Source organism: Micropterus salmoides, unplaced genomic scaffold, assembly GCF_014851395.1.
Source record: "Micropterus salmoides isolate LMB-PRFRI ecotype aquatic unplaced genomic scaffold, ASM1485139v1 Ms_hic_scaffold_23, whole genome shotgun sequence".
In the NCBI taxonomy this organism is placed as follows: Eukaryota; Metazoa; Chordata; class Actinopteri; order Centrarchiformes; family Centrarchidae; genus Micropterus; species Micropterus salmoides.
This window is the reverse complement of record NW_024041484.1, coordinates 4833393-4847213: the sequence shown is the minus strand read 5'-3', so window position 1 is coordinate 4847213 and position 13821 is coordinate 4833393. Positions and strand designations below refer to the sequence as shown.

Here is a 13821-nt window from a genome sequence, read left to right as displayed (position 1 = left end):
TAGTTACGTCAGTAGTTGACGTTACATATAGCTGTAATAAACAAGACGTATGGGTTCCAAACCAGAAACAAAAGCAGTCCCATGGAACTGAGGGCCATTGATCCGAGAAAAATGGAGAGAGGTCCTCAGGAATGTGTTTCAAGCGGGCAAACTGCTACCAGCCATGTCTCCGTGTGATATGCCGGCAAGACGGCGACAGCGGAAACAGCTGATCAGACATGAGTTACAAGTTCGCTACATCAGAACTTATTCGGCAAAAGTGTTTCCATCTCCCATTTAGCCCATTAACAGTTTTTCAACAAAGGCAAAAACCACCTCAAGCAAAACCTTTTTATTAAGGATTTTTTCCCCTCGAATTTTGCCGTTTCCATCAACCTTTTCCAATGCGATACTTCAAAATGCGCATTAAAAAACATTGATGGAAACACGGCTTGTGTTAGCAAAGTTGTTAACTTGGTTGTTTTTGAGTAAGCAATTTAATCTGCACATGGACAGCTGGTCCTATTTACGACAGCGGTGAATTAGGCCTACACTCTGAAACGGTAGGGACCCCAAATCACACCAAATCTTCCAGAATGTTGTTTTAAAGGAATAATTAGACATTTTGGAAAATATTCTTATTCACTTTCTTTCCAGGAGTTAGATTGTCAAGGTGAACGTTAAGTAAATCTAAAGATAATATAGCCCAAACAAAGCAAAGATCCAAAAACAGGTTGCCCAAACAAGGTGACAAAACTATAATCCAACCTCTCTTTTTCCTTTAGTAATTTTTAATACATGGTTGTAGATATTTCCAACTGGATTAACTCGTTTATGCTGCTGAGAGTAGTTTGCCTGGTGCTTCACAATGTCTCACCTCTACGTAGCAGTGCTCTCTGTCAGGCCTCTTGCTGGGGAATGACAGATCCATAAAGTCCACCAAGTAGTCGTAGCCATCAGTAAGGGGTTCAAAGTCGTCATCTGTCTCAATCACCTTGAATATACATTTGCATTTCATCAAACAGACATCCAATTTGAACAAGTTGGCAATAGAAAGAAAGGAAGTGAGGCTCAGCCAGTTCCTGAAAAGCAGCTGAGGAGGAGCACTCAAAGCTGGAAGGAAAGGAAGAGGTGATATGGAAACAGACCAGAGTGCTAGCTTTTAAAATCTCAATGTTGCATGATCAGTTTTCATAGGGAATATTTCCTCGTCGAAGGTTCTTTTGAAAAATGTTCCCAGCGAGGTCTGTGAATTATCCAGAGACATTTTCCAGTCGGCATCTATCCCATTGTCTTGGGTGTGGTAAGTGAAATCTCAAAAGCTCTTATCTGCAAGGCTAAAAGTGTTTTGTTTTTATAATTTGGGTAAACTGGCCCTTAAAAATGGAATTGCATAGTTTCCCCAAACTTCCAACTATATGTGTTTTTTTAAATAATTCTTTTTTATAGCAGAGCAAGTAGAGGTGTGACAGGAAATCAGGGGAGAGACAGGGGATGACAACAAAGATCACTGGCTTGAATTGAACTGAGAATGTTGCAATTACTGCACCGAAGACCCTCAGGCCAGGCCAAGTATCGTGCCACCAAAGAAAATGAGAGAACTCAGAAGAATTTATGCACAGGAAGAGCCAGAAGTGTCTGCAGTACATGTTAGAAAAGAACAGAGGGGATCTTGCTTGTAGAGTATATTTACCCGCACAACAAGGTTGTAGTTTTGAAAGCCTGCCCAGGTGTAATAAAACTGGATCCAGCTTCGATGTTTAAATATCTCAGAGGTGATGGCGCTGTTCAGTTCATCCACATACAAGTCGAAATCCCAGCTGTCCTTGTAGATTTTTGCACTGGCTGGGGGATTGGTGATGGCTTCACTATGTTTGGTAGTGTAGTAAAGGAAATATTCAAATAGTAGATTAAACTTTAATTAAATTTATAGGTATTCATGTGTGCAGTTCTAAAGGTACAGTTTTCAGTGATAACAGGCAGATTTACCATTCAAAAATCTTAGTCATTTTTGAGGCAATGCAGGGATTTTAGATAGAGGTAGACGAAAGCAGCTTCTCATTTAATCTTAATGCCAACTCTGTGGGCTGGATTGAAAACATGATCTCCAACTAACTTTTTTTGAAACAAGGACCACGTAAAAAGGTCTTAAATATATAATTAATGCCTACATAAAAAATATTGTGCTAAAAGACTGAGGCTGCATGTCAGTTTAGTTACACCAACAAGTTGATGACATGGGATAAAACATACACACGCATACACACAAAGGTGTTGTCAACCTGTAGTGGGGTCTCTCAGAGCGAGGCCGAGGTCCAGCACAGCGCCTGGCTTTGGCGTCCATGTCTTGATGTCTGGTGCATGCTTATTGATGAGCGCATTGAGGTCCTCTGCACTGTTTTTAGTATTTGTATCCTTAATGTATCTGTGTACACACACACACACACACACAGTAGGAACATATACAAACATTAACTTTTAGATGGACCCAAGAATACCAATATGCCAGCTTTGTACCTGTTACTGTTTAGTCATATTATATTACTTTCCAAGATAAACTGCCTATCAACTATTAACCAAGTCTGACATTATTCAAACCCATTTCTCTTCGGCTGTTAATTATTTATCATCTATTGATATAGTATAGGTCCTGGTCAATCCCTCTGTACAAACTTTACCTGTCTGATGGATGAGCCTCCACAAAATAGCCAGCGAATGGGCAGTAGATCCTCGGCTTCAGGGACTTCACCAGCTGAGCTTTGTAATTCAGCAGCTTCTTCCTTTCATTCTTGACAAACTCTGCCTTCCAGGAATCTGCGTACAGACAAACACCATCATCTTTATGTCAGCGCTGTGGTATACACCAAATTTGATAGACTAAACTGTCAAACTCACGATGTGTCAAAAATATTCCAACTTATCTACACTGCGGTGTGCAGTGATGCGAAATTCCCAATCACTTATCTATTTATTTATTTTTATTGCAAGACAAAATACACAACATAGACATGACGATACAAAGGGAACAAGAAGAGAGAAAAGACAAAAGAAACAGGTACATGACAACAATATCAACAGCAGCAACAAAATTACTTAATCTTGCGTGTGTAGGTACATGTGCGTGTGTATGTGCTTGTATATGTGTGTGTATGTAATGCGTCCCATATTGTCAAGGAAGAGGGATGCCTATTGGATACATAATAGAGAGAGGCAAAGAGGCTGGTGGGGAGTTACAAGTGGAAAAAAAAGCTAAACAAAAAAACCCTATGATAACAATAGCAATAAAAAGAAATAGAGTCAGCAGCCCCCCTGACAGTGAGGCAAAACAGGGGCACTGCCCGGGACACCGGGGCAGGACAAATTCCCAAACACTTAGATGAGCCTCACCACTGTATTTCCCTCCATAAAAGGTCATGGGGAATCCAGATGCACCCCCAGCAAAGTCACTCAACATTAAGTCCACATTCAGAGGCAGCTTGCCCCCGTTTGGTCTGGTGCAGTCCACAGTGTTCAGGATCATGTGACCTGTGATCAAAAACACTTTTAAACAATCCATCATATGTATGTTGGTATTTAAAATATGAACATCACTGAAAAGCACTAACCTTTATATTCAACAATGATGCAGGTGTCCATTTCAGGATGTACACCATCCATCAGGATCATGAATCTCAGGTGTTCGTCAATCTGAAGCCAGGGGAGAGATCAGTGAATGGTTACAGTATTGCTATTTTTTGCTGTAACAGAGTTTTATTATTTGTATTTCATTAGAGCAATTTATATTTTAAAATTTTAAATGATTTTCATTTTGTAATGTCATTATAAAAGGACCAGATGTGAGCAGCAGTTACTTACATCTTGCCAGACACCAAAAGGAACAATGTTGATGTTGGTCAGCTTGACTCGGCTTTGCTCCAAATACCTGTTGCATCAAGACAGAAAGAGGGACATGTATAAAATGGAATAATTGTAACTTAAAACATGTTTCAAATGTGAAACATGTGTCAAATTAACAAGATGTAATGGATTAAACTGAGCTCCATGACTTTACTAACCAAAAGACAGGTCTCACTGTGTCACCAACATAAATGGGGACATCTGGCCTCCTCTCTGACAAGACTTTCAGTGTGGGGTAACTAGAAAAGATAGGAAAGGTCAGATGACTCCGTGTATGGCATTAGACATTCTTTTACAAACCGTCTGTTGATATTTAAATGAATTTTAAGTTAAAAATATAAGACTATAACTATAAGACTATCACACTGTGCGAGAGCATAATTATGTAGATAAACCAGTTTTCCATGATCCCCTTTCATCTGCGTTTTGAGTGAACCAGCTCGGCACACCATATGAACAATAATAGATGTATGCACATACAAATACACACGTAAGCAATATTTTTCATGACAGACGCAAAGTTCCAAGGCAAACAAAGGAGGGACACCGAAATTCCCTTAAATTACCGGTTTATTCACAAAAACATAAACAAATTGCAAAAAGGGATGGGATGGCAGTAAGGTCAGTGCTGTACATGAGTGGATGTGTGGGAAATATGGTGTGCAGGTGTTGGTGGGAAAAATCATAAACAAAAAAGCGAAAGAAACTGTGGGCCCACTGCCACTCAGCCCTGCCTAACAAATACATGAACATGCAAGCAACCACAACCAAATATACCAGAGGGCAGTGACACACACCTAAAGTAGGCTAACTGTAGTTTACAGTACAGAAAATGAAAGGCGTAATCAAATTATATGTAAATCTTGTAAAAACAGGGATTACATACAGGGATTACTTTAAGCAGAAAGTTTCCATGAAACAGAAAATGAAGTGCTATTTGCTATTTACGTGTATACTTAGCTAGGGAGGAATTTGTTGCAGATACTGACTGGCGTGTGGTTACGGCCCCACACCGTTGTGCAGAACAAAGTCCTTTTAGGCAAGTCATGCCACTCATCAGCTATCTTGTCAACACAATGAATGGGGAGAGAGCCAGAACTGCACTTTCACTGTTCACCGGGACATAAAAACTACATGAATAGAATCAGCATTAAAATCTGATAAAAATCGCTGAAAGTTTGACAACTTTGCCCCCGTTTTTCCTGAAGCACATGATTGGCTGAAATATGTTTCCCGCTTTGGCTTTTTTGTCCTTTTTTTTTAAGTCATCTTTATTGCAAAAATAGGATATAGATAACAAGTGACTTACCAAAATATACATAATAATATACAATACAGTTTTGCCAGGGAAGCTTATAGGCCATTACAAAGAGAAAGAGAACCAGATGTTGATAGTTTAAACTGCCTTTTTGTTGTTGGGGCCAGAAATCAGATTTATATAATTTACAACTTCATGGAGAAAAAGTACAAAATTAGGTTTTTTAATTTTTTAATTTTCATTTATGAATGTGAAATTTTGCCAAAAGAATTAATACTTTTATAATGAAGTGCATCTATTCTTTACTTTGACTTCTATTAAAGCAAAATACTACATTCTCCCACAATAAGGCAAAGTCTTTATAAATATAGTCATTGATGAATCTGCTGAGGTTTTGCCAAAATGTTCTGGTGTGTGTGCAATACCAAAAGAGGTGCAAAACAGTTTCTAGGTGGTCTTCCCAAAAAGAACAGTTTGTATTGATGTCTCTTTTAAATTTAACCATGTAATGATGAGCAGGGTAATATCTGTGCATTATTCTGAACGACACTGCTTTCACCTTGTTTACTATCATGTGCTCTTTGTATTTCTTAGTAAGAATCCACCTTGTTTAAATATATAGTCAGGCACAGTCCTCCTTTTGAGGACCTCTTTTATTAACTTGGTTTGTTATTTTCACAGCACCCTCATCCACCCTCTTTTTGTTTATGTTTGTTACCTGCCTGTATGTATGTATACGCCTATATGTTTATGGCCCCCTACACCCCTAGACACCAGGGGTCCCTAGACAACAGCCTGTTCTTCTTCTCCGGCAGAACAGCCTGACAGACCTCGTTGGCCTTCTTTTGTATGTTTTCCTCATTCTTCGACTCCAGGAGCCATGTTTTCCTTAGCATCTTCAGTCGCCTTCCTCAGTGCGAAGTTTGCACAGCTGGGGAAGGATGTGGCCCCAAACAAGTGGACCACCATTTTGTATTCTTGCAGAGGTTTCTTCAAGTTTCCCTCTGGCCACCAGAGGAAGCGCAGCAGGTCACTATCTTCAGGTGGTACACGTACTTGGTGGTAGATAGCTTCTATGTCTGACATTAAAGCTACATGGTCTTGCCTGAATCGTGTTAAAAACAGATTAGTAAGTTAGTTCAATCTGCTGTACCAACAGGTTCTCCACACTAGCAATAGAAATGCGATTCACAGAAACACAATACAATACTTTCAGATGGAGTGTTGTAACTGTCTCTCCTGAGAGGACCATTGATGACCCAACCCAGGATTGTTCGAACTGCATATGGACCATTATCCTTACTGTGAATTACTTCCCATGGTTCCATAGCCTTGTGTACATCACATCCTATTACAAGTCCAATGTCTGCATCTATGTGTGGAAGCTGGATTCCTTGCACATGTGGCCAGTTTTCCAAATCTTCAGGCACTGGAATGTTCTCTTTGGACACAGGAATATCTTTGTGGGTGTAGATCTCAGGTATGTCAATGTAAATGCTCTAGGTAATATAACCTGTCGCTGTCACTATCAGCTTTGTCATGAATGGTATGATCATATGCTCTTATGAAAGCTTTGAACTCAAGTGTATCGCCACTGAAAAGAGACACATCTCTCTGGGGCATATGTGACAGTCTTTGCCGTTTGACTAACATCTCAGTGATATCATTTTGTTTCAACATTACTTCTGTTAACATAAGATTGTTGTGTGTCAGTTTCATGTTTCACTTGAAGATCATCTGCCTTTAATTGGCCAATGTGCTCATAATTTACCATAGGCTGTTGGTTACGTAGCTGTGGCATTCCTGGTAAGACAGTCTCAGGATGAATACCTACATCACCTTTGCAGTTGTCATACTCACTGTTTTCCAACACTTGTATTTTTGACGTAGAAGCAGCAATAGCTATCTCAAGTTGTTCCTTGTTTTCCTTTAATTTGCATTCTTTGATGTCTAACGCCTGCCTCTGTTTTAGTGATGCTGCACGTGCAAGTAAGGCAGCACGTTCTGCTTGTTCCTTCTGTCGCACCGATGATATGGAGACTTTGGATGATCTTGAACAGCGGCAACTAGCTGAGCTCGTTGTGCTTTTTACTGCAGACTTCCTCTCCGCTGGTGTGGCAGCTACAGACACGCTGTCATCCTCCTGATGTTGTCGCCTTGATGTAGCTATCCATGTTTTACCATCAGTTATGAAACTGCTGAAGTGTTCCATTTTTGGCTTGAACCAATACATCTGATCAGCATCGTGTTCATCATCAGGTTACAGCAACAGTACATCATCATTTGAATGAGCAAACTCTTCTAGCAGTTTTGAGGATTCATTTAAATGTTCATCAACAATGTCCGGATTTTCATTATCTTTCATTAGTCTTTCAATCTTGCTCCTTTTTTATGTTAACTGTGACAACTTGGATCATCTTGCACCTATAAGCCTGCTAACTTGTTCTTCCAGACCCTTTTCGGTGTACTTTGGCGCCTTCTTTTGGCTACTCCGGCTGCAGCAGCTCTGAGCTCTTGACTTTGCGTCGTGTGAATCGTCCGCCATTATGGCACGACTTCTAGTTCGACAAATGTTCACAAATGATGGTCTATGACATAAAGCTCACCAGGCTTTCGTAATGAATATCATCTTCTGACGACCAAAACATTCTAGTCGTCTTATTCTCACAAGAAGTTGGGCAGCACCCTCATTTTAGCACGCTTCTGCAGCATAACAGCATTCTTTACTGTTTCAAAACTCTTGTCCTCATGTTTCCTTTTAACTTCTTTCCTGCAGTTCTTTGGGCACTTATCTGAAGCTTTACTCTTGTCCAGGTCTGTTCTGTTCTTGGGAAGGTGGTGGCTCTTGCGACGTGTTGTCATCGCCGTCGTCGTCATCTTGCTGTTGAGCAGGTTGTTTTACTTAATGTAGTAACAAACTTAATTGTTTGGAATTATAAACTTCAACTAAACTTACTTCTGTCATCATAACCACATTGTATGAACGACGTAAGACAGTTTTACGCGTTGAGTTGGCCCGGAGAGAACAAACGACGGTAAAACAACCTTGTTAGTCTGCCGTCCACACTCATTTATTTTATTTTTTTTTACAGCTTCCTTCAAAACTTCAAAATAAGAGTTCCAATACATAAGTTGCACCGAAATACCAAAATAAACACAAGAATGAAAGAGTAATAAATGTTATAACATAAACAAACTTGCTCCTAATAAATGGCGCTTACACCCTCCCAAACAAGCAGTGGAGAGAGGCTTCGGCAGGTTCTCTCAGGTGAAAGATGCGGTGGTTGGATTCTAGGAGGGTTTTCTTTTTACCTGTTTTTTCCTGCACTGCAAGGGTTTTCATACACTGATCTGACATAAGATGACAACCATAAGCAATTAAAAATTGGTTCATTACCTGTTTATTGATTTAATTTGCTTTGTGCAAAGATTATGATTAAGTGCTGAACATACTGAGAGTTCTTTTGCTGCTGTGGCCTTTACATTATTCTGAAGACATTCAATTCAGACTTGTGCCGTGTGAAGTTTTTACAGAAATGTTATTAGGTCTCTTGTAGTGATCACAGTTGTGACTTTAATGTTACAGTAACTCAAGCACTTATTCAGACATGAGACTTATTGTGCATTCAGACCAAATGCAAATTTTATTTCGAGTATGATCGCTGGAATACCTGGTGTTCACATACAAAGAAAGTAAACGCGAGTTTACGCGGTTACACACAACCTGGTTTACTAAATAAAATAAACATTTTGCTGTGATTTAACTGCAATAAAGAGATCAAAATGATGCCGAAAAAACTACAACATAATGCTGATATGTTAAACATCTGAATTTATGCTTTGTCAGATCTGCATCATATTTGCACAACATGGTGCATGTCTAAAAGGGCATTGCCAGGAATCCAAGTTCTGTTGTTGCTGCTTGTGTTAAAATATTTACGGTGTTGTCTTGGTTTACTTCAGTAAACTATGAGGTTGCTCACTCTGCAGGCATGAATGTTAGTCAGGTGTCAGCATAGGTATCATTTACACTGGGGACATGTCCCTACCACTTTTTAAAGCATAATTTATTAAAAAAAACAACAAAGGTTCTGAAATATAGCTTGCTGTTAAATAACTAATGAAAATGCCTTTAGAAAGGTGTATTTGCATACTAAGAAAACATGCAATGCAATTAAAATGTAGAAGAAATAAATGTTAAGCTAAAAAAAACAAGCTACTGATTATAAAATGACAACAAACGTGCAGCACCAATCAGTAACTTTACTAACTTCCAGACACAGCTTCTTTTGGCCAAGTTTTCTGTTCTCTCCCTATGAACATGACAAAAGAGGAGGGAAGACTAAATCATGTCTACATATGTACTACCTCAACATGTATGATATTACATGAGAAAAGCTGATCTACAGGGGAAACCGATCTAAAGGCATCACAGAATGACCGAGAGCTGCACTGACTTGGATTCTGTTCTATTTATATGTATTAAAATGTCACATGCTACCTGAATTTTATGTTTCCTTTTATATAAAACATTTCTACCATAAACTGGTGCAGAAACTTTCATCAGAATGCATGAACTGAAGTGTTTAATGATCAAAATTTCCTGGGGGAGGTACCCCCGGACCTGCCCTCATTTATCTAGGCATTGAATATATTAAAACATTGTTTAAGGATCTTTTCATCTTGTTCTCGTGAAACCAATATATCGCATTAGAGCCCGACGGATATGGGTTTTTGGGGGCCAATGGCGATGCCAATATTAAAGTGAGAAAAAAAGCCTATATTTAGATTTTGAGAATGATTTGGATAGTAGACCCCTTTACTATAATAACTACACTTAGAACAGGCCGATATTGAAAGCTGGTATGTACTGTATGTGGGCTATAAAACCTTTACCTAAATGGATTATGTTAATAAAATGGCAGAGAATCGGAAGGTTGGCTCCTCCAGGTTGCCTACTTGGGCAAGATACTGAACCCCGAATTGCCCCTTCCGCCAGTATATGACTGGTGAATGTAGATGTAGCTTTGAGTGGTCGAAAAGACTAGAAAGGCGCTATACAAATACGGAGCATTTACAGGCAGCTCACAGATATATTTAGAATACACCAGAAACTATAGGTGCATTGATATCACTCCCCCTTCCGGAACAGGCTGGACTGAGTGGCAAAACATCTGTTACCATGGCTGTGTTCAGCAGACTGGGAGGAAAACAAGTGATTATTTGCTCAAATTAAAGGCAGTCGGACTCGACAGTGATCCTAACTACTTTCCAAAAAAACAGTGGTCCAGCTCTTTCCCATTTTAGATGTGTTGTTTGTGTTTTAACTGATTTAAGCTAACACTGCTGCTCATCTTTCTGCCACTCAGTGAGCGTAAATGTATTCTGTGACATCATGCGCATACCGTCTATAGTTTAACGACTCATCAACGTTAGCGCTCCTCCACTGATAAACACAGCATTAACTTTGTGTCTGTAACATTACGTGATTTTAGAGAATATTTAGAAGTGATGAACTAGAGACAAATGTGGACTGTTCACTAGAACTGCCAAATAAATCTACAGTTACGTCTGTCAGCAGCTTCCAACACCCAACTACCGTGACATTAACCTGCTGTGAGCTGCTATGAAGCAGGGGGAGTGCAGTGTAAAATGGGAGGGTTAGCAAGTCATGAATGTTTTCAACACAAAGTGACGCACTTGTGTGCCAGCTTTTCAGGACAAGTGTTAGTGACACCACATGACAGTTTTTGAGGTTATTGATTTAACAACATTGCCAGAGTTTACCTGAGGTGGTCAGAGTGCATGTGGCTGATGTAGATGAGATCCGCTGCACACAGTCTGTCCAGTGAGTCTGCTGGAGGCTCATGGAGGAGCCACCAGCCTCTGGCAAATGCAGGACCCTTCAACCAAGGGTCGAACATGAACCGCCTCTGTCCGAGCTGCAGCTCCATGCAGGCGTGGGTGAAGTACGTCACCTGGGAGGGAAGTTCACAACTTTACATGTGGCAGATGTCACATTATTACCTTGATAATTCTGTTTTGTCACCGCAGACAGATCTGGAAATGATAATATGACAAAACTGTAAATAGAGGTGGCTACTGTGTGGACGCATAGTCATCATCATTCAATATAAATATTGGAATGTAAAATCTGGGGACTGGCTCAATCAGCAGAGAGACTGCTGTTCCCCTATCTTTACCGAGAGCTGGCTGCATAGAAGTGTACCAGAGGAAGGTGTCAGACTTGAGGAGGAGTTAATTCCGTGCAGACAGGACTCTGGAGTCTGGTAAGATGAGGGGAGGAGGACTGTGTATCTACATAAATGATGCTTGGTGCTCAAACGGTCAAGGGTCAAAGGGTCAAGCCAACAAACAAAAACAGTCAAAGTGTGGACAGATGAGGCTCCAGCAGCTCTGCAGGACTGTTTTGGGAGCACTGATTGGAGTGTGTTCAGAGAGGCTGCCGCCCAGGAGAGCCACATCAACCTTGAGGAATATACATCATCAATATCATCATACATCAGTAAACGTGTTGATGATGTGGTGACCACTAAGACGATAAAATCATTCCCCAATCAGAAGGCCTGGATGAATGGAGAGGTGAGGGATCTATCCAGAGCCAAAAAAGGAGAGCAAAGGGCATCAAGGAGGCAAAGCGGAGACATCAGCAGAGACTGGAGAGAGACCTCAACACCAACAACACCAAAGATATGTGGCAGGCCATCAAAAACATCCCAGGCTACAAAAGCAGGAGCTCCCCCATCATGTGTGAGGCCACATTACCAGATGAACTTAACACCTTTTATGCTCGCTCTGATCTCCTCAACAAGGAGTCAGCTGTAAAGTCTACTCCACCTCCAGAGGACCGGCCACTGTCAGCATCCACAGCAGATGTGAGGAATCCTGCTGAGAGTGAATATGAGTAAATCAGCTGGGCCTGATAACGTCCCTGGCGGTGTATTAAAAACCTGTGCCAATCAGCTAGTTGATGTTATTACTGACATTTTCAACATCTCACTGTCTCAGGAGAGGGTTCCCACCTGCTTCAAGACATCAGAAAGCTGTTTGTGGATTTCAGCTCAGCATTCAACACAATCTCCCCATGAAACTGATCAGCAAACTCAACACTCTGCAACTGGACACTGGACTTCCTCACAAACAGACCCCAATCAGTTCGGATTGGTGGACTCACCTCTTCCACTCTAGTGCTCTAACACCGGAGCCCCCCAGGGCTGTGTGCTCTGGCCCCTTCTGTTCAGCTCTACATCCACGACTGCATCCCCCCATATGGAGAGAACTCTGTTGTGAAGTTTGCGGATGGCACCACCATCATCGGACGAATTTCAAACAACGATGAGACTTCATGTCGGGAGGAAATTTCATAATCTTGCAGAGTGGTGCTCAGAACAACCTACTATTCAACGTCAGCAACACCAAGGAGCTGATCATTGATTTCAGGAAGGAGATAAAGACACACACTCCTGTCTACATCAGTGGTACTGAGCTGGAGCAGGTGAACAGTTTCAGGTTCCTGGGAATCAGCCTCACAGAGAACCTGACATGGTCGTCTCACATCTCCACGCTGGTGAAGAAAGCTCAGAAACGGCTTCTTGAGGAAGCTTAAGAAGGCCAAATTCCCACGCCAAGTTCTTGTCAGCTTTTACAGAGGTATAGCAATAGAAAGCCTCCTGACTGGAAACATCACAAACTGGAATGGGATGAGCACGGCCCAGGACCGGAGGGCTCTGCACATCCATGGGTGAGGCATTTACACTGCTCCACTGAAAATAGTTTATTTCTGTTTACCATTTTTATAATTGCTTTTATATTAATTTATAATATCTGCTATGTAGCAGGAGTTACAAATGAAATTTCACCTGTTGTGTTGTGACAAAATAAATCTACCTATCAACAATTTCATTGTGCTTACAAGAGTGTTACAACACATAGATATAAATGCAATTTTTAATGGTTGTTAAGCTTTTCTGCTGCAGACCTTGAATGTGAGACTAAATTGTGTCAAAAATGTCAATATTTCACCTTTTTACATAGCATTAATGTGCAATAAGGTGTAAAAAATTAGACTGTGAGAACAGCTGGATACATACTTTCACTTCTCCTTCCTGGAGCTCCAGAGGCTCTCGAGGGTCAGCGAGCCAGGGGTCCATGGGGCTCAACTCGACCAACTGAAGCCCCCCATCATCCAAGATCTCTACTTCTGTGCGTGACATAACATAAATGCTCATTTGCAGATATGGGTTACACTGTTCTGATATTTATAAAAGATAAAATAACAAGTCCATTTTATTTAGACTCACAGCTCCACGTTGAACTTTACATAGTCATTACAGAATTAATCAAGATTGCACACTCCTTTAACTTTCAAGAAGACGAAAATACTTACATTTATAATAAGAGGGATTTCATTTTGAACAGTAACTCAAAATGGAACACCAGATTACCTCATCGTGTTATCTATAAAAACCCCCAGCTCGTTTCCAGTTGACTGATACTACAGAACAGGTTTTTCTTCACCAGTGAAGCAATACCAGTGAACGCACGCAACTCTTTCCCTTCTACACCAACCCCATCTGTCACATATATAATAAAATGTATTTACACAGATAAATACGGAATAGGATGTGAGTGTTTGCAGACATCTTTGGTGTCCAGGAACTTCCATG

General features: G+C 40.6%; 1 protein-coding gene across 1 annotated transcript in view; it reads right to left on the bottom strand.

Annotated features, from left to right (window-relative positions):
• Positions 1–13821, bottom strand: part of LOC119918134 (cytidine monophosphate-N-acetylneuraminic acid hydroxylase-like) — a 51657-nt gene that overhangs the window by 17106 nt on the left and 20730 nt on the right. The window contains exons 4-13 of the mRNA XM_038738686.1: positions 13246–13355; positions 10922–11112; positions 4035–4115; positions 3835–3901; positions 3585–3666; positions 3367–3504; positions 2658–2793; positions 2267–2404; positions 1673–1853; positions 857–973 (exon numbers count right to left, since the gene is read on the bottom strand). Of these exons, the coding sequence (XP_038594614.1) occupies positions 857–973; positions 1673–1853; positions 2267–2404; positions 2658–2793; positions 3367–3504; positions 3585–3666; positions 3835–3901; positions 4035–4115; positions 10922–11112; positions 13246–13355 (1241 nt within the window). The remainder of the gene's footprint in view (positions 1–856; positions 974–1672; positions 1854–2266; positions 2405–2657; positions 2794–3366; positions 3505–3584; positions 3667–3834; positions 3902–4034; positions 4116–10921; positions 11113–13245; positions 13356–13821) is intronic.